Raw genomic sequence first — 21,873 nt, 5'->3', positions numbered from 1 at the left:
TCCCAGTCCAGGGCGCGGATGATCCTGATTGCCCCGGAATGGCCCAGACAGTGGTGGTTCACGGACTTGCTTCACCGGTCTCTCCGTCCTCACATACGGTGGCCTTGCAGGCCGGACCTTCTCACAAAGTTCAGGGGGCAGATGTTGCACCCCAACCTCTCGTCTTTGAGTTTGACTGCATGGCTCCTGAGATAGTGTAATATGGCCATTTGAATCTACCAGAAGTTTGTATGGACATACTGAAGGAGGCTAAGCATCCTTCCACTAGGACTTCTTATGCTTACAAGTGGAAGAGGTTTTGCATCTGGTGCAAGTCCAAGGACCATGACCTGACGACGTGTAAGGAAGATGTCATCCTTCCGTATCTTCTACACCTGGCGTAGTCGGGCCTTAATGTCCAATCCATTACGGTTCATCTTGCTGTGCTGACTGCCTACAGGAAATGCCCTTCAGACTTCCTTCTTCCAGATCCCTGTGATCAAAGACTTTTTGGAAGGCTGGAAGAAAGCATTCCCTCCTGTCTGGCTTCCTTCGCCTTCATGGGAATTGAATGTGGTGCTGTCCAGATTGATGAAGGAGCCTTTTGAACCTATTCATAAGGCTTTGTTGCAGCACCTGCCTGGAAGGCGGCGTTCCTCGTGGCCATCACATCGGCCCGCAGGGGGAGTGATATTCAGGCGTTGTGTTGCCAAGAACCTTATACTGTATTTCATGCTGCTAAGGTTGTTACACATACTCACCCTAAATTTCTTCCAAAGGTTATTTCTGATTTTCATGTCATCCAGATGATAACTTTGCCTACGTTTGTTCAGAATCCTGCATCTCCAGCGGAAAGGTCCCTACATTCCCTGGATGTTAGGAGGGTGTTGGAATTTTATCTGGATAAAACCAGAGATATTCGTGGTTCAGATCAATTGTTTGTCAATTATGGATCAGTCAGGACCAGTCTTGCTACCTCAAAACAGTCCATCTCTAGGTGGATTGTGTCCTGTATACAATTGTGTTACCAAAAGGCTAATACGACCTTAGGAGGTAAACCTAAGGCTCATTCCACCAGGGGCGAAGCTGCCACGACTGCTTTGCTACTTAATGTTCCGATTGCAGAAATCTGCAAGGCCGCCACTTGGAAGTCGGTCCATACCTTTGCTAAGCATTACTGTCTGGACACTGATGCCAGGGCAGATGCTCAGGTTGGGCAGGCTTCGCTGCGAAATCGGTTCGCACAGTAGTGGTGTTATTTCTCGGTTCTCCACCGCCGCTTTGGTGTAGGGATGGGCTTGCCATTCTATTCACTAGATTATGACTATACACAGAGATCCCCTACTACAGAAGGAGTAGTTTCTGTCCTGTAACTCCAGTTCTGTAGTAGGGGTATCTCTGTTATAGTCATAAGCGCCCGCCCTCCTCCCCGGTGGAGAGAGATATTCATGTAAGAAATGCTACAGGTCTGGCGTGTTACGCCTTCAAAAAGAACTGAAGGTGAAAGGGACCTGCACTGCATTCTGGGATACTGTGAGGCTTCTGGAAAGTTCTCTTAAAGGCACAGTATCCTGTTTTGAGCCACATAATGGCAGCCTATGGGGCTTGTCTGTCCACTCCTTCCTCTCTATCATTCCAGAGGGTTTTGCTGTTAAAGGCAAGGTTTTCTCTGTGGAAGACCCTGGACAGGCTGTGCTGTTGTGGTTTTTGGTGGAATTTCTAGTTGAAGTATTGGACAGTGTAGCCTGTGGTTATAGGCTGCATTATCTGTCTTTAAATTCTCTCTTAAGTGTCTATGCAGGTCTGCATGTTTTGACAGCTTAAGAGATTATTTTTGATTGCTACGGGGTCCGCACACATGGGCGGGACTATTTACTAGATTATGACTATAACAGAGATACCCCTACTACAGAACTGGAGTTACAGGACAGAAACTACTCCTTTCTAGGTACAGTGTAAAAGGTACAAAACATAATAAAATGTTGTGTCCTGCATAGATTTACTGTCTCAGGCATTGGATGGAAGATTGATACCCCTATTCCCCCCACAAGGGTAGGCTAACAGAAAAGGCAGCATGTCCAGCTGGAAATTGGTTATTAGAAAGCGATTGTACCTGCTTTTAACATACAAAAGGTAAGGCTTGGTAGAGTGCACTGTTTTTAGAATTATATAATGTCGAACCCTAGGCTTCATAATGGCTCACTCCTCCGTATCCAGCCCCCTCCTTGTATAAAATTGTTCTTTCACTAGGTAAAAATCCTGTTTACCAATCCTTCCAGGATTTGTGAAAGGATCTCTCCTGCCCAAATTCAAAAAACATTCCCTTATATATTTAAGACAGGGGATGTTAGGGGAGTGATCCGAGGATAGACACTCTTTAATAATATCTTTACTCAATTGGATCCCATGCCTGGCCCAAATATTCATCCAGAGGGAGAGAGGACGGAAGGCGGTAATGTCTGTTAAAACCGTCATTCCCATTTCTTCATGCAGTTTGGTGTACTTTGCGGAGTTTTCTACAATTTGCAGCTCTTCCAGCATGATATATTCCCAGATTTCAGTCCCGCAAACTGCTTTACATATACACTTAACGCTATAAATCAGTAAAAGAGCTCCTGGTGGTCTGCTGCCCAGCCATGTGGCAAAATGAAATAAGGCAATATTCGCCCTGACAAGGTCCTCTTTTTTTCTTGTTAACCAGGGGATGCCAGTTCAAGGCAGAATCAAATAATATGCCCAAGTAAGAAAACGCCCTAGTCTTTGGTACTGGGGAGAGCACAACTCTAACGGAGATCGATTTGGTAGATCATGGCCCTACAGCCATCACAAAAGATTTTTGTCAATCACTGACAAATCCAAATACTCCATGAACTGAACACAAAAATTTGGGAAGGTCTGAAGACCCTTAGCAGTTCTGGCCATAAGCACTGCATCATCTGCGTATAATAAGACCTGTAAACGCTAGGGCCCCACCTGTGGACAATCTACTTTTTGAGTCAGAAAAAATCTGATCCAAGCGGTTAACATATAGATTAAAGAGGAATGGGTCCAGGATACAGCCCAGCCGAACCCCTCTTTGTATTTGAAAAAGGCGGGTAAACATTTAACCTTTAGATTATCAAACCACTGCTACAATATCCCAATGGTGGTCCCTCAAAAATAAAACAGTGTCCTGATCTACCCCCATAGATAATATAATGTGCCATAGTTTTATAATGTTTATTCAGTCAAACCCTTGTGATGGGTCCTTAAGAGCCAGATGGTTTGAACCGGGCCGTGCAACAGTGTATTTACTTAACACTAAATACAGATTCAAAGATTGGTCCATAGTTGACCTCCTAGGGTGAAATCTATACTGTGATTCTGATATAACGTTATTAGCCTCGGCCCATTAGAAAGCATGTTCAAGATGATATGCCCAAGCACCTTGATCACCTAATCAAGCAGTGAAAGAGGTCTGTAACAAGAGGTGCTATCCCGTCACCCATTTTGAATACAGGCACTATGATTGACTTAGCCCATGACTTGGGGGGCAGCGGGGCTGCCTCTCCAGCTGCATTGATCAAGGATGTTAAGACGGGGACCCAAAAAATCCACACCGTGTTCGTAGAGGTCATGAGGGATCCGTTCTGGATCCTGGGCCTTGTTCTTGGATAACCATAACATGCCTTTCCTAACCGCTGCAGTAGAGAAATTCAGGAAAACAGTTTGTGTAACTTGAGTTATCCGTTTTTAGGTCGCTGCTCTGCGAGGCTTCTTGTGGCATTTCCGGCTTCTCCATGTGGGTCTGACTCCTCCCACACAGCTTTTGCGTGTGTCTTTCAATAATGAAAGCACGCAAATGGCTAAAGGCGGGTGTATGTCCCACCTCTTTTATAATGTTTACTCCCACAGTGTTTTGCTCTCGGGAGCAAGCAGAGGCACGCAGGGTGGCAGCTGCATTCTTTGTGGGTCAGGTTACTATTTCCACACAACGCGCCATGCTTTCGCTTTTGCTTGTTTTACCTGGCGCTGCAGGGTCTGAAGAAGTAAGTATTTAAAAATAGAGCAGTTGACTTCGTGTTTTCAGAAGCTGTGGAAAATGCTTTTAAATAGAAAGAAAGAGGAAAAGCTGTGAATAGTGCGTTTAAGTGAAGAACCAATTATCTTTAAATAGATCAAACTTTCTGGTTTTTGAAAGGTGGGAAAAGGGGCTTTCGAATTTAAACACAGAGGAAGTGCACTCAATTAGATTTTTTTGTTTTATTTCAAACACAAGACAACTCGCCTCGTTTCCTCTTAAGTGTGAGGGGAGCACAATTGTCAATATTTCGAAAACTGCGTCAGGTGCATAGTGTCTCCGCTTTCGCTGCTTCAACAAGTGTTACTGGCAGAACATAAGATGTATTTGTAACGTGGGCGTTCATCCCGAAGGGTATCTTGGTGCTTAATAGCAAGTTTCTATTGTTAACCACCTCATTGGTACTCAGGGAACCTTGTTCCGAAAATCACTGCGCAAGGAAGGACCTTTAACTTTCCTGCTAAAACTAACGCTGAGGAAAGGACAATAAATATTTATTTTATAGAAAATCAGTGGTACTCCGTATTGGTGATTCTGTACAACACGGCTTGAACCACTGGCAAAGGCAATAGGTCTCAAAGGCGAGACCTATTGGCTTTGTCAATACATGTTAAATTTTAAATTGATTATAATATTACGTGATACAATGTGTTTTTATGAACATATTGTAAAAATTGAATAAAGCTCTTTTGAATGATATTGAATAAATCAATACTTTGCAGAGCTATCGAACTTTACTATTGCTGTCAATGGAAAAAATCTCAGGTAACACTCTGTCACTTGCGGGGTGAGTTAAATGGAACCCTCTTGGAGTTCCGGTCTTGCAGGGCCAAGCCTCAACAGTCAGGACAATTTTACCTTGCCCAAGGAGTCTGCAGGCAGAAGTGACTTCGCTACCCTTGGTGCTGAATGGGAGTCGTGGGACCTGTCAAAAACAGTATTTGTGACACTCTGTCACTTGCAGGTTGACTTCAGGGGAGCCCCTTGGAGGTTGAGCTTGGAGAGTCCCTGCATTCCCGTTCAGCACTGCAGAAAGCCAGGTACATCTCTGCTCCCGAGAAGTCCGAGCTGGGTAGAGCTGTTTTGCCTGGTGATTGCTTATCCTGGGGCCCTTCCAAGCATATGTATTTTCACATTGACCGAAATGTTCAATGTTTTTCACATTGCAAAGTATTGATTTATTTATTGCTTGAAAATTGATAACTCTGGCTATACTGTATGTATTGATTTTGTTTTGGTGTCGTATTATTTAACATCCTAATGCCCACACATATAAAACTATATCCTCCTTCCTTGGGTTTCTAATTGTGGTGTTAGTATGGCATGCATTGTTATTTAATTGTTACAATAATGCAGATATATTTGAAACATTCACCCACCCACAAAGAATCTCTTTACAGACTTACTTGAAGGTAGACTGTGTAAAGTGCTATTTGGTGAGCAGATTTAGAAAAGGGGGTGGTGATGGACAGATTATCAGAATTAAACAGAACACTCGTACCCAGTCAACAGATCAGGGAAGCTTGTTTCCTTCCCAGTAAAAGAATTGGATTGGTAGTTTGGTCTGCCCTGTTCCCATGATGCACTGGGCCAGGGACAGACTAATTTGCATGTAGCCAGGTTCTGAGCTGGGATGGTGCAGTGAGCTAAAAAACGGTGATGGATCAAGCCCTGATCTGTTGACTGGGTACGAGTGTTCTGTTTAATTCAGATACTCTGTCCGTCACCACCCCCTTTTCTGAATCGTTTTGTCCACCACAAGCGTGGAAGGGTATGCTCAGATGTGAGTCCCTTGCTCATTGCACCATCAGGATTCAAGCAAGCCGGGCCGAAGACGGCTGCAATGCCAGAAACCGTTCCCCGGAAGCTTGTTTCCTTCCCAGTAAAAGAATTGGCTTTGTAGTTTGGTCTGCCCTGTTCCCATGATGCACTGGGCCAGCGACAGACTAATTTGCATGTAGCCAGGTTCTGAGCTGGGATGGTGCAGTGAGCTAAAAAACGGTGATGGATCAAGCCCTGATCTGTTGACTGGGTACGAGTGTTCTGTTTAATTCAGATACTCTGTCCATCACCACCCCCTTTTCTGAATCATTTGGTGAGCAGAGCATATCTCCGTACTCCTTTACGTTCATGTAGTAATAGCAGGGAGATCTTGTGCATACATCGCGGTAGTGTGTTTGAATACCCATCTAATTTTTATAATGGTACTTTTCTGATTAAGAATTAATTGATTATTAAACAGATTGTGATATATATATATATATTCACTGAAAAAACCATAGGTTATAGACCATATATAGTTAGGGATTAGCATTTAAAAAACCTTATTTTATTTGCACAAAACCATTGAAATTCCATATATAGTTAGTTGCACTAACTATATATCGCGGACCCGCAATCCACTGCTAATGATGTCACATATTACATCATTCATGACATGGTCAGTGACATCACTGATGACATCACTGATGACATCTCAAATGACATCACTGATGACATCACTGATGACATCACTGATGACAACACCCAGTGACTGTATGTTTCTGTAAAGTTAAAATATGTCTTACATATTGAAGAATGAGTGGATGTATAAGTGTCTGGATGAAGGATTTAGTAGGTGCATGACTGACTGTATGAGAGAATGATTAAATGTGTCTCACTGAGTGTATGGGTTAGTGATTAAAGTGTCTTAATTTGGCAATCATTATTTATGTTGTTCTGTAAACTGCTGCATGTTTAAATCAGTAGCTATATCAGTAACTATATGGGTTATTGAATGGTTGCCCAAGTATTTGTATGGGAGACTGAGTATGTGTGTGGGTGGCTGGGAGGTGTATAACTCTGTGCATAGATGTGTGAGCAGTTGATTCCCTAGGTGTATGGGTTCAAAAGTGCATGTAGAAATAGCTGTATGGACAGTTGACTGTGTGCATGAGTATATTGGTGAGTGAATGGATATCTCAGTGCTACATGTCAAAGTAAGTACATATGTAAAACACACTCCATGTGAGAGTTGACATATATAAATAACTGAACATAAGAGCCAGTGAATGTGTGAGTGGCTGTATGAATCATTGTGAACTTGTATCAAGGATTGTATAAGAGAGTAAATATGTGTTACTATATGTTTGAATAAGTAAGGTGTGTATAACTGTATAGTTGAGGAAATGGAGATGTGATTGATTCTTTCCATGACTGACTAGGTGTGTGAGTAACTCCATGGATGTGTGACAGTCTGTGAGTGCCTGTTTACACTGAGTGTATCTAAGGTTATATTAGAGTCTGAAGATGTATTATCACATAAATGATATCATCAGTGATGTAATCAGTAATGTCAAATGAGATGTCAGTGATGTCATCAGTGATGTCATCAGTGATGTCATTTGAGATGTCATCAGTGATGTCATCAGTGATGTCATTTGAGATGTCATCAGTGATGTCATCAGTGATGTCACTGACCATGTCATGAATGATGTAATATGTGACATCATTAGCAGTGGATTGCGGGTCCGCGATATATAGTTAGTGCAACTAACTATATATGGAATTTCAATGGTTTTGTGCAAATAAAATAAGGTTTTTTAAATGCTAATCCCTAACTATATATGGTCTATAACCTATGGTTTTTTCAGTGAATTTTCAAGGTTTTGTAAATGCAAATTCCTAACTATATATGGTCTATAACCTATGGTTTTTTCTGTGAATTTCATTGGTTTTTTAAAAGCTAATATCTATAGCTGTAAAATATATTCTTTATTAAGTGACGTATCACGTAGCCCGTGAGACGCCTCATGATGCATCGCATAACCGTGACGTATCGTCTCTGCAGCGCAAACCAAACCCAAAACGTAAGCGCGCCAGAACACGCTTAAAGATATATATATATTTTTTTAACCTTAATTAGACAAAATCCACACGTGCACATATCACAAACGTTCAAAAAACACAATATGTCGGACTCCCGTTACGCTGCCGGTTAGCTGCCCGGTTAACGTACCAGGAAGCACCTTTACCGCGAAAAATCGCAATTTTTTTTTTCTTTTGCCCCGCAGGGAACTTTAATAGCCCCCTCATCAATCCTAGGGGTTCAGGAGGGGTCTGCCTTACCCCTTTCATTCATTTACACCTTTTTTTTTTCCACCTCTTGTCTCTCGCTCCCACAGAGAGACAAGATGGCGGCCGCTCCAGACTGTTTACAATGATAACAGCCAATCAGCTTCTCCTCAGACTCCTGTTACACTGCCGGTTAGCTTCCCGGTTAGCTTCCCGGTTAGCTGCCCGGTTCGCGTACCAAGACGCGTCTCTACGGCGAAAAAATCAGATTTTTTTTTTTTTTTTTTTTGGCCCCGCGTGGCTTTATAATATCCCCCTCATCAATCCTATGGGGTCAGAAGGGGTCTACCTTGCCCTCTTTCCTTCATTTCCCTCTTTGTTTTGGTCTCCTCTTGTCTCTCGATCCTACCGAGAGACAAGATGGCGGCCGCTCCGGACTGTTTACAATGTTGACAGCCAATCAGCTACTCCTCAGACTCCCGTTACACTGCCGGTCAGCTTCCCGGTTAGCTGCCCGGTTCGCGTACCAAGACGCGTCTCTACGGCGAAAAAATCGGATTTTTTTTTTTTTTTGGGGCCCCGCGTGGCTCTATAATATCCCCCTCATCAATCCTAGGGGGTCAGAAGGGGTCTACCTTGCCCCCTTTCCTTCATTTCCCCCTTTGTTTTGGCCTCCTCTTGTCTCTCGATCCTACCGAGAGACAAGATGGCGGCCGCTCCGGACTGTTTAGAATGTTGACAGACACCGGAGAGCCAATCAGCTTCGCTTCGCAAAATTCAGATACGCGAAAAGTTCGCGAACCGGAGCGCTACCCGGAGCGCTGTTACAGATATATATCTTGTTTTAAACGTTAATTTCTCAAAATCCACTGAAGCACATATATTGAGACCTAGCAAAGGCACATCGGGCTAACAGTCCCTACAATTTTGCCAAGTTTCGTGGAAATCCATTCAGCCGTTCGGGCTAAAAGTGAGGCCAACCGCCCTATGGAAATTAACATGGGAAAAACGCGTTTTGGGACCCCCCTTTTTTCTCGGCCCCCCTTGACGAACCCCCCCCAAATTTCCAGGAGCTGCTCAGAAACAACATGTGCCATTTTCCTGAAAATTTCAGCCAATTCCGTCCACAAACGCCAAAGTTATTAGGCATAGAATTTTCAAAAGTTCCATAGAGAAAAAATCCTAACTATATATACCTACTGGCTATCGCCAGTAGGTAATATATATATATATATATATATATATATATATATATATATATATATATATAGTCTTCATATTTTTATTGGCTCTAGTTGTTTCAAAGTAATGTCCCTTTACTTGATAGAAGCCACCACCTAGCTTAATTTCAAGTCAAGTCCAGTGATCTTTATTCAGCCGAATTTGGCCTTTCAAAAAATCAAGCATAATAAATACATCCAGTTAAAACATAAACAAATTCTAAAAGCCATGTTCATTCGATACAATAAATTATCAACCGATCTGTTTCAAATAGTACAGCAGCTTTGTCACAAGGTAAAACTCAAAATAAAAATTAAGCAGTATTACATCCTTTAAACATTGGGGGTGGATGGTTTGTAATAATATGAGAGAGCAAACCACACCCAGGGGTCTAACCTTCCATAGATTTCCTACATCTTACCGCAGCTTTGAGAAACAAACTGAACTTGAAACATACATTGTAGCTGTTTAGTAGCTGAAGATAAAATAGCGCTTCCATTGCCCTGAATATATCAGTAAGGGTTTAAGAAAGTACTGAAACAGAGGATTAATTTCAAAGTATATGTATAGGTTATTCCCAAACAAGTAAAGCAAAATCAATCAGAATGGTTATACATATCACCAGTGGGTTGTGGGCAACTGTATTTAATGTACAATTTTAGCTGTGTTTTTATATTCAAACCCATCCCATACAATACACATTTTGTTCCATTAATAATGAAATCGACATTAACATTGAACTTTGTACATTTCTCTTAATTGTTCATCACGTTTAAACTGTATAAACGATAGGGATTTTTTTTTTAAATAAGATTTTAGCCAAAATGTAGTTATTGTTACTTTACTTCACAGCCTTATAAAACCAAACGCTCTTTAAAGCACATATTAATTATCAATATGAATAGTGAGCCATGTAATATACTTCAGAACCTTCTATCTGTGGAAGAATGGTTGTCAGTATAAAATGTGACCCCTGTGATACCTTGTCCTTTTCTTTTAGTGGAAGAACAAAACTTTAACATAGTGAATCAAAACTGTATTTATCACATCCCTCAGGCAACCCAAACGGTGTTCCGACTGTCTGTGGAAACAAACATTGAAACGGATGGGGTGGTGGGCCAGATTAACCCAGATGACTCCTCAATGGGTGGGAACTTTATGACCCAAGTGACTTCCCTTTCAGGATGTCAGCAGTGGGATGCCATTGGCATCCCAACCCTAGGGGATATCACGCATGGCACAACCCTTAAATCCTTTCAGTAATTGCAGAATGATTTTCAATTGACCCTCTAACAATTGTATAGATATTTTCAAATACAACATGCTACAACTCCCTATATACAGGGCTTGCAGAAACTACCAGAATTCAACCCACTAGAGGGCAGATTTCTGACGGGGTCCTGGGTAATCATAAAATACGGTAAGTATATCAAACACTAGTGACACATAGTACCTCCTCACTCCCAGCCGTGACACAGACTTGGTAGAAGGACATGTACACACTAGACAATGGCGATTGGACCAAGCCTCAGATAGCCCCATGTGAAGCGGCGATATCGGCCAACCTGCAACTTATTCAATTAAAATTCCTTCATAGAGTCTGTTTCACTGGGCATGGCGCATGGGAGTCATTGCCTCGCCGCGGTATCTGAGTTGTGAATTGGCCGACTGCACCTTTATACATACAGTCTTGGAGTGTATGTCCCTGGCAAGCTTCTGGAAAGGGGTAGTGACATGTTTGGAGAGGGTGCTGTCATGGGAGATCCCCTTCCATATAAAGACAGCACTTCTTCACAGCACACATGGCATTGGAGGTAATAGATATAAAACGCACTTTCTCTTTCTGGGCCCAAAGCCGGCCAAACGGGATATTGCAGGGCTATGGCGAGACATATTCCCGCCCCCGGAAGCTGGGAATGGACCATTGCATGGGTATGTAGGTAGCAGCGTTCCAAGCACATGGGTGTCAACATAAACATGCAAAGATCTGGCAGAGATGGGCACAATACAGGGGTATTGTTGTGGCACCAACACAGTCAGTAGACTCCCTTTTTGATACAGAGGGTCAACGATTCAATGAATGATCATGAATCCCCCAGTGCCCTAGTGTTGCAGCGGTACTCCAGAAATAATTTCTAAACCAGCATCATCGTTTCCCTGAAATATCCAGACACACATTCATTCACCAGTTGGGCCCATAACACTGCACACTTTCTCTGATCTCTTTAACTCTACTTCAGGGATTGGTGAAACACAAAGGAGTAATGCTGTAACATTGGCGGAGTGTCTAAACCTATTTAACTAGTTATTATTTACACCTGCAGTTTTATAACGATTTACCATGATTTTCAACAATTATCATTTATTCAGACACACCACCATAGTGATAATGGATCTGCTAGTAAGAAAAATAGGCGTAGGAAAATACAAGACCAGCTTTAATTTTCCAATTATCTAATTTTTATTAAAAGCAAACCTTTAGCATGTCTGATATTTAGGCTTTTATTAATTCTTTATTCAGAAAAATCTTAAAGCTTTATTTCAAAAATGATCATTTATTTTTAAAGCTCGGGAAATAGACATTTATTTCAACGTTCAGAGGAAAGTTTAGCAAAGAACAGATAGTTCCAAATTCATTCTCTCCTAACATCCCTAACTAACGTCCTCATCTTATCCTTCAGTCCTGCAAAGTAAACAAGAAATAATTCAAAGAGTCTTACATCCAGGAATCGATCTGCAATCCGACAGCACTTCGAGATGAAATCGAAAGGAGCGATACTTCAACACAAAATCAAGGGTTTTTTACACTAATTTCCAAACTTAATCTATCTAAAAAGTATCTAACATCACCAACTCGGGTTCTGATTGAACAACTTTAGGGTGGATGAGCATCTCCTCATCATTACAGCATCATATTCATAGTAAATCAGCAATTTGTTAAAGGAGCATTGTTTTTAAAAGTCTCTGGCCTAGTCACATCCTCGACTCGCAACTATGCCATGGATTACCACATTCAGAACATTTGAGCGTCCATGTTTTGGCAACCAGCCTGACATTCAGGGTACAATGGCCTTGAGCTCCCCATCCGAGCACAGGCAGCTCACTCTCACTTGCAGGCTTTGGGCGCGCATGCGCAATCCAGCACTCGCTCGCAGTTTACCAGAGCAGGCATGTTTTCACTAGGCCTCCGAGGCCACTTTTGGAACTACGTAGAAACAAACACAAATTCATGTTAAATATAGAACTAAAGCCTTTCTGTTTACCTCCCACCTTACTAATGTTTCCCCATTAGTTATTACCTAGCAGATAAGCCACATAAAAGCGTTTTATACTTACATATCCGACGACTTTCTAGCACAAAAACGTGTACAATAAGCACATTCATGCTGCGTTTGTTTAGATTTAAGCCATGCATTAGTTCCCATCACAATAATAATACAAATTAGTTAATTATATTGCTTCATGCAGGCAAAATTAGTATTCCCACGTGTGTATATGTGTGCAACTTATACTATGGTTGATTAATTCACCACAACACACCATTAGTAAAAGTTATTGTTATGGAACATTGATTTTACGAGGGGTACACAAAATTTTGCTTTGCCACCTCGCTCCATCACTAGCATACACTAACACACAGTTGTACTCCTTGAATAGAGTTCATGTGATTGTTTTGCGATGGTTGGGATGCCTACCTGCTAATTATGCATCAGTATTGTGGAGGGAGGGGGACCGGGCGTTACTGCACTGTAATGTTTTATTTGGCAATGTTGTCATCATGTTATATGCCAACAAAATTCCAATAAAATGTGTTGTGAAATCTATATTTTCTTATGCATGTACCGTGTGAAATTATAATTTACTTCGCACTGTCCCTCAATATTTGCTATGCATATTGTGGCCAATTCTCACTGTATTGTGTATCGTGGTTTGCAGACTCTTGACATCAGATTTCACATCAGTAATTATCTCCTCAGTTGCTCTGTTAATAATTTTGTTTCTCCTTTTGAGGCCTGCATTCAAGAAAGGACTGTTCCTCTACCCAAATTCAAAAGCTAAGTTCCTCTCTGCAGGCATTACAAAATTGTGCCTACATATTAGCCCGATTGTGTATATCTCCATCAATACTAGGCCGCAGAGAACCGTTAGGCTGTGCTTGGGTAGTGGAAGGATTAATTTATTGTGGTACCAGCAGTCCCTGTGCTGCAAACCAGATTACAGCACAGTGAAATATGGAGATAACAAAAATCCACTTCACATGAGCTAGACAATGGTTGAAACCCCACAAATCATGTGTCTAATGGACAGACAGTGGGGATGGACCAATGAGCTACATCAGTTGGCTTCATCTAAACAACTTTGGCATGGTAGAATAGCCACTCTATTGTAGCTTTCATATTCCTTTAGTATGTTGTGGGCTAAACCAACCCCCTGAGGTCACAACCCCGTGGAAGATTAGAACAACTTGTAAAGTAAAACCAAGATTGTGTACCAGATAGTTGCAGTTTAATTTACGCTGATGGTTGTATTTGTCCAGAAGTGTCTGGGTTTTGGCCCAGTCTGTGTGACCCAGATAAAGATAATTCTAAAGCTGGATTTATCCAGCAACTACCACAGATTGCCATGTTTCTAATGTGTAGGTTAAAGCAGAGCTGTTTTTTCTTTTTCAATTCTAGATGCTAGTGATATAGATCAGCTTTTAAAGAGTTTTTACAAACCACAAGATGACCTTGTGGAAGCTGCGCAGAAGCTACTATCGGATGAACAACAGGGTCCGAAGAGGCAGAAAATTCTGGTGGATCTCATTCAAAACCTGAATGAAAACATTTTGGCAGAAACCCGAGACGAGGACAGACACTGGTTTGAAGGTATGTTATAGCCCCTTGTATCATAAAATGTGCACACATTTCATAGCACCATATATTAAATAGATTGTAATAGTAAAAGAAAGCGTATACTTCCTCACAAAATGGGAAGCGGAGCTTAGAAAATGGAAACAGTTGCACTCTAGAATAATAATGGCATGAAGAATCCTTAGATACTGAAATGTTGCATTCACTATGCTTGGGGCTAGGCGTATCATCCTACCTAAGAAGACCCAAGACACAGTAGTTTCTTATTGACTATTGTCTCGTATTAATTTAAATAGTACTTGCTAAGATTAGACCTACAAGAATATTTCCATACCTGTTGATAATTGTAAACCCAGACTGAACGGGTTTTATCCTGAACAGGTACACCAGTGCAGTTCCCAGGTGACCGTGTATAATATATTCCCTGCTGTTTTTAAGTATTCTTAATCTCTGGAGACCACTTTCCCCGTTAAACCTTTAGTTAAGCTGATATAATTGAAACATTCAGGCCCTGAATCTATAGTGACTGTGAAGAATATAGCGTCCTCCAATTTTGCCTTACTGATAGGGACTGAACAGGACTGACCTTCATCTTTGATGCCGTTCACGCTAGGTACTATAGAAACTGCAGAAGAGGGCCCCTACAATCAAAAATATGGGAATGTGTGACAAGGGATTCACAAATATATTGCAAAACTGAACCTGACAAACCCTTATTTCTTTGATTTATTGGAAAACCTTACCAGATAATTTATGCCTAAACCAATCCAAAGCCAAAACCAAAAACAATTCTAGCTGTACATTTTATATTATTCTTTTAGTAATGGGATCTACCACACTCTTGACATTGTTTTTAGTGGCTGCTCCCTTAGACCATAGTGGCCATCATTTGTAAGTAAGTAAGTAACTGAGCGTATAAAGCACCTGGTTACACTAGCCAGTGTGTCCCCGCGCTGTACCGCTGAGGAACCCACCCTGGCCTGTTCCTGTGAGGCGTCTACTCCTGTGTACCCCAAGGTGAAGCCAGGCATCCTTAGCGATTAGGGCCGGTGTGGAGATTAAGCAAGCTATTGTGGAGATTAAGCAAGCCATTGATTGTCTTGCTGGAGGCCAGCAGATCATATAGTGAGTTGGCGATTCATTTTGGTTGCAAGTTGGTTTAGCAATTTTTGGATTTAGCTATGCCTAAGTTTGCATACATCAAGTTTGATAGATCAGGAACGTGTTACTGCACCCATAGACCAAGACGTATGAAATAGATGTTTCTTTTGGAATCATTATGGGCTTCCAGGGAATCGCTCCTTTTCTTTGTTAATTGATTATCGTAAACAGTCGCTGAAGGGTTTTTAGCCACTTCGATAGGGCTGCATAGTAGTATAATGTTGCTCACATGCATGTCCTTTATCTGTCCCTCAAGGGTGTGTCCTCCGAGAACTCCATGGGGTATATATTGGGACTAGTGGAGCATTGTCCTTACCCCTTTTCCTGGACATGGATACTGTGCATTTGTGAAGGCGGTCAAGGATTCCAACTCCATAGATTTGTGGTTCCCACTGAGCACCATTTTCAGGCTTCTTTTCCGTGCGAAGCTATTCCCGAGGAGTGTATTCCTTTAGAGTTGGGCTGTGTAGCTCAGCTCTATATAAATACAATTACAATGGTTTGGTTGTAGTGCTTACCAATCCAAGTTATTCTAAAGGTCTAATAGTATGTTAATATTTGATTATAGATATGCCAACCTTTCCCAGCTCTCTTTACCGTAGAGTTAAATTCCTTGTAGAAATTGGTGCCCTGAGCAGGTTGGATAGCTTTTAGCGGAAATACACCACATCTGTTGACATTAGTGGAAAGGGCCCAGCAGGCAGAACGCCTATCAATTACTAAGAGTCTGATGAACAGAACACATCACAGCTTTTAAGCATCAAAGGAAATATTTTCTGAAATAAAATTGTGTTTTAAGAGTGTGGTAGGGGTTTGGTTGCAAATATCTCATATTGATGAATTAAAAAAATATCTAATCGCAAATGTGAAAAAATCATTTGGTATACTTTTATTAACGGATGTTGTTTTCTTCAAATATAACATAAATGTACTTATAGAATTATTTTTGGCTTTGGATTGGTTTAAACATGAATTATTTGGCTACGTTTTCCAATATATGAAAGAAATAAGGGTTGGTGGGTTCTGTTTTGTAATACATTTAGCATACCATTTAAATTCTGCCTGTGGCATATATGGCACCCACTCAAACAGTAGGAAGGAGAGATGGACCCAACACTATGCTTGTATGTAAAGATGTCTCATTGCACCAAAATAATTCATGGTAGGGCCTGCAGCTGTCCTTAAATATAGTAGACCAGTTTATCAACCAAGATCAACCAAGGACTGCACTCCGTTCCATGGTCCATTAGAAATCTCTGACCCACAAGTGGTAGAGTTTTTAACACCAAACACCATTAAAATCTTTTTCACTCTTCAAAATAATCAAAATGAATAGGAATTAAGAGTGAAAATTAAGCATTAATTCCCTGGGAAGCTAAATTTGAGGACATTCATTTCTTGGGGACAATGAAGCTATTTTTCTGTTTGACACCTTAGTTAGGTGGTGTTGGTGCATTCTTCAAGGAATGATTTGAAACATTACAGAATCTTACTCCTAATAGCCATTCAGCTGGAAAGGACTGAATAAACGTCACACTTTTGATGGTCTCAGGAACTCTTGATAAGTCAGTGGGTGAGTGGACATGATTCCTTGTCAAGCAGTGTGAGTGTTTTGGCAGCTGCTTAAAACATGTCAGTAATGGTGCTGCACAATGCCTGGAATATGGCCTAAAGTGAAAAACAGGGTCATGGGAGTCAATTTGTTTGATGGTTTGGTGGCAAAGAATGACTCAATCGGTTCTGTAGTCATGGTTTTCTGGTCCTAAGGTGCTAGGTTTTTACTTGAAGAATATCAAAAGTAGGCTTATTAAGATAATGAAGGGAGTTCACTGGATTTTAAGTTGAACAGAAAGAGAGACCATGGTAGGTAGATAATGGGAAGGCTGCCTCCCCATCGTGTCTCAGAAAGCTGTCATATGTGCTTAGGTGAGATAGCATTATGAATTGTGATGGTATTGAAATGTGTGTGTGAAATGAAGCCTAGGAAGATTTTCATTAAGATTTTTTTCTTGGGGAAGAAATAAACAAATTCATTGGATATTGCAGGGGATTGGGATCGAGGAGGAGAATGACAGATTTCTTTAAATTACAACACAAAAAATAGCCCCTCAGTGATGGCAAGGAAGGGGTGCTGATGATGCCCTCCTTTGCTACTTAGCCGCAAATCTGAATGATGATACATATGGCCCATGGCCCTTAATGAAATCACACAAAAAATGCGATTTTGTACATGCACACCTATTTGAGATTCTCAAATAGCGATTTCTTAAAAATCGCTATTTGAGAATCGCAAAACTGGATGATGATACATATGGCCCAAAATTCCTTAATTGCGATTAGCAAATTGCGAATCGCAATTAAGGAATACTTTCCCATTCATTTCTATGGGCCAGGAGGCCCATAGAAATGAATGGGAAGTTATTCGCAATTTGCTAATCGCAAATTGAGAATAATATCAAGGGTGCAGGGGTGCCCAAAGGAAACCCAGTTGCACCCCTGAAATATACATGGGTGCACATGTGGTGCACATACATGCCCTAAGGGCATGTATGTGTGTCACATGACACTTTGAAAAATGCAAAAATGTGCATTTTTCATGGAATTCGCAACTTACCACCAACTAGAAGTTGGTGGTAATTTGCGATTCCTTAAGGACATTTTGCAATTTTTTTTAGCATCATACATTGCATTTAAGGAATTGCAAAATTTGAGATTCCTTAAAAGCAATTGCAAAATAAGGAATCGCAAATTTAGCGATTCCTTGTTTTGCACCCAATTTTGGTTTATACATACCATTTAGCAAATTCGCATTAGCAAAGGCCGAAATTCTGTGAATTTTGGCCTTTGCGAATGCGAATTTGCTTGATACATATGGCCCTTAGGCCCAGATCTCTGTACTGGGGTGGATGTATGACATTGTTGTGCATTCTGTCCTCAGTTGTTATTTTTGCATTTGTCAACCCGAGTTAGACGGAGATGTCCTGACGTGGGTCCCGTGCGCTCTATACCACTGGAGTCATGCTATCCTGGCTGATGAGGGGTGAAAAAACCCTGAAACCGGTCCTAGGATGCTTGTTTCTAGTCCAGGGAGGAACTGGCCTAGCAGTTCGGGCTGGACTGTTCCCATTGGGCACAGGGTCAAGACTGATTTGCATGTGGCTGGGTTTAAACTTGAATGGCATGGTGAGCAAAAAAACGATGGATTTAGACCAAGATCTCTGTACTGGGGTGGATGTATGACATTGTTGTGCATTCTGTACATCAATTGTTGTTTTTGCATTTTTCACTCCGAGTGGGACGGGTATGCCCAGACATGGGTCCCGTGCCCTCCATGCCACTGGAGTCAAGCTATCCTGGCTGATGAGGGGTAAAACCCCGAAACCGGTCTTATGATGCTTGTTTTCAGTCCAGGGAGGAACTGGCCTAACAGTTCGGGCTGGACTGTTCCCATTGGGCACAGGGTCAAGACTGATTTGCATGTGGCTGGGTTTAAACTTGAATGGCATGGTGAGCAAAAAAACGATGGATTTAGACCCAGATCTCTGTACTGGGGTGGATGTATGACATTGTTCTGCATTCTGTCCATCAATTGTTGTTTTTGTATTATCTAGTGCGGCTGCGGCAGACAGTCAATCACCTTAATAGCCCTCCACTGAAAGTGGCCCATTGGAGAACCCAAGGTATCCAATAGCGAGACAGCAAAGAGAAACAAGCATTGGTAATGCATTGGTTTCGCCTATGTAATGAATATAGAGCTGTTTTCATCAATCATCGTCCGGGAGAAGGAAAAAGCTTCCATTACAGATAATACAGGAGCGTAGAGGATGTGGCGCAGTGGCCAGAGCTCCTGACTCGCTAGCTGGGAATCCCGGTTCGAGTGTCTGCTGCGACGCGTAACACCATGTGCATCAATGCAAATCACGTAATCTCGCAGTGTGATAAATTGGTAGATAAATATGCTGCAAGAGTAAAAGGCTAAACTTTATGGAAATATAGTTGAACCAAAGCCGATCTTGACAGTATTTCGACGGCGGGAAACTGCCAAGAGAAGCAGGAGAGGAATAAGCATTGGTAAATGTGGGAAAATATGTTACAGCCAATAGAAATGGTGACAAGGTAAGTGGCATTATTGAAAGATACGGCATTAGTGTTGTGTCATACGCGGATGACACGCAACTAGTAGTATCTTCATCCCAATCTCATGAAGAAGCAGCCATCAATTTCTCCTCATGCCTACAAGAGCTGGCAGTCTGGATGTCTAACAACTGCCTAAAATTGAATGGCGAAAAACCACCACTGGGTCAGGGCTCCCAACAGCAAGGCTAGCCTCAAGCTATTAATAATCAAAAAGAAGTGCCAATACTGTATGTGAATTCAGAATTTAGTGTATTTATTAAATACACGTTTTTTTTTGCCAAAAAAAACGTGCCCGATTTTGATCATGGTACACAGCAATGAATTCATAGCTCGTATGGTACAGGGAGACAAACATGGCACCGTCATTCACCACCCGATTTGGTGAAATGTTAGAGGACAGCACCACGTTAGAATAGATCACAATGAGAATTCATGAACCTCTGAATACACATTTTAATAAAAACAGAGAAACCACAAAACATCTTATACTCGGAATTTTAAATACAAATAATTTCTACAAACCCAATACTGCAACGTTGTATTCATGTCTCATTCTGCTGATGGACTACATTATGCAGTCAACTACAATTCCCAAGAACCCTTACGGACCCAAAAAATTGGAATTCCTAATACAAGCATCACAATCGATAAAAATGTGAATACATCGGACACATGGGCACTCAACCTATTAATGTAACGCAAAGTTCATTCCTGTAACAAAAAGGGAGAAGACGGAAAACAATGCGTAACAGTATAAATACAGAGCCAACACAATTCTAAGACTGCCTTTCCCGTGATTCTTCGCGGACCCGGAAATCCGTCGCCATCAGCCCGTAGGTGACTGACGAGGAGAACAAGAAGGTTGGATGCTGCCGAAAACGGAGACAGGTACATGCCGCGGTCGAATGCACTTTACTACTGGCGCTCGACATTGCCACTGGACGAGCTACAGCAGCAGCCGTCCTGTTGTTAGATTTTATCGATACTTTTCCATTTCTGCGCCCACAGGCAGATAGCGGGACACAGCGGACTTAGACAGCACACTTGGATATACGCTGCCAAATTTAAAAGGAGCCATCAAATTAACTGCGTTGTCTCATAGAGCTCGAATGCTGACAAGTTAATATCATCGCAAATATACAAGTAAGTCCTTGACAGCTAGAAGAATGACAGAGTATGCAAGTTGTGTACTTGACTAGTAACCGAAGCCTTTGTATATGTTCCCGCCAATGAGATTGGATTGAGCGTCGGGATTGCCTATTTCACCCACACGAACTCTGAACTGCAGAGGTAAGAGACAAAGGGTTTGTAGTGATAGAGGCTAAGCAAGAGAGGTACATAATGATATGATGATTCTAAAGAAAGGTTGTTTGTTTCCCTTTCTTCACAGATTTTTGGTCCTGATGAGAACTCTACAACAACTTGAGTTCGAAACGCGTAGACTATTATAGCCAAAAAATCATATAAAATTGATCTGCATAAAAAGAAAAATGATTAGATGGCTTACTGTGAATAGTGTGTAACAACAGGTAGGGGAAGAGAAGGATCAATTGTGATCCAGTAGGGCTCAAATTACCATTCATGGAAAAAGAGAATGGAAGGTCCAGCCGCAGCCGCAGCCCGAGACAAGTGGACAACAAAAAGGAGGACTGGGCTGTTCCTAAGGAAAGAAGGAAGAAAACGGTCAATAAGGTACAAGGGCTAGTGCTCAATGGAGGACCACCCCTGGGTATCCAAATTGTTGGATATAGTGGCCTCACACACCCTTGTGAGTGTCATGCTTCATCATCGGCAATGCTTCTCGTTGGGCAGGCGGTGCAATGCCCAACGGGCTCACCTCAAAGAGGGGCTCTTTATCGGAGATCTTTATATCCAACTGCCTATGGGTGAAGTGTGGGTGAGGGGCCAGAACAGAGTAGATAGTGTGGGTGAGGATAAAATGTGGCACAAGGTACCGGAAAACAATTTTATTCTGGTGGTCCTCTGCCACAAGTAAAATCAAGAATAGCCTGTAATCGCTGGAACTAAGGTTTCCAAGGGCGAACCAGGACTTAAAGTGCAAATGGTGTGGTCAACATGTTTCTCGCTTCTAGTGCATTGACTGCGATTCTTCAGGACCTAATAGAAAGACTACAATCTACAAAACATGACCTATAATAGTATCAGTTTATATACAGCACATAAGTTGTACTACCTGTTTGACACTACTCTTGCCTAAAAGGGGAGACAAAGGAGATCATTACCACAGGTAAGTACCAACATGTGACCCTGTAGTGATCGTGAACACACTGTGATGATGTGACATACTAGTGAAGATTGTGACTAGTATGTGATTAAAAACAAGTTAAAACAACTGATTGCAGCAGCATTCAATTAAAATTAATCGCAAATCCAAGGGATTGGGTGCAC

At 41.7% G+C, this 21,873-nt stretch overlaps 1 protein-coding gene across 1 annotated transcript in view; it reads left to right on the top strand.

Annotated features, from left to right (window-relative positions):
- The window catches only part of DFFB (DNA fragmentation factor subunit beta), a 133,643-nt gene that overhangs the window by 37,627 nt on the left and 74,143 nt on the right, over positions 1-21,873 (top strand). The window contains exon 3 of the mRNA XM_086921736.1: positions 13,990-14,181. Within this exon, the coding sequence (XP_086777862.1) occupies positions 13,990-14,181 (192 nt within the window). The remainder of the gene's footprint in view (positions 1-13,989; positions 14,182-21,873) is intronic.

This window comes from Lissotriton vulgaris, chromosome 5, assembly GCF_964263255.1.
Source record: "Lissotriton vulgaris chromosome 5, aLisVul1.2, whole genome shotgun sequence".
Classification (NCBI taxonomy): domain Eukaryota; kingdom Metazoa; phylum Chordata; class Amphibia; order Caudata; family Salamandridae; genus Lissotriton; species Lissotriton vulgaris.
This window is presented reverse-complemented; position numbering and strand designations above follow the sequence as displayed.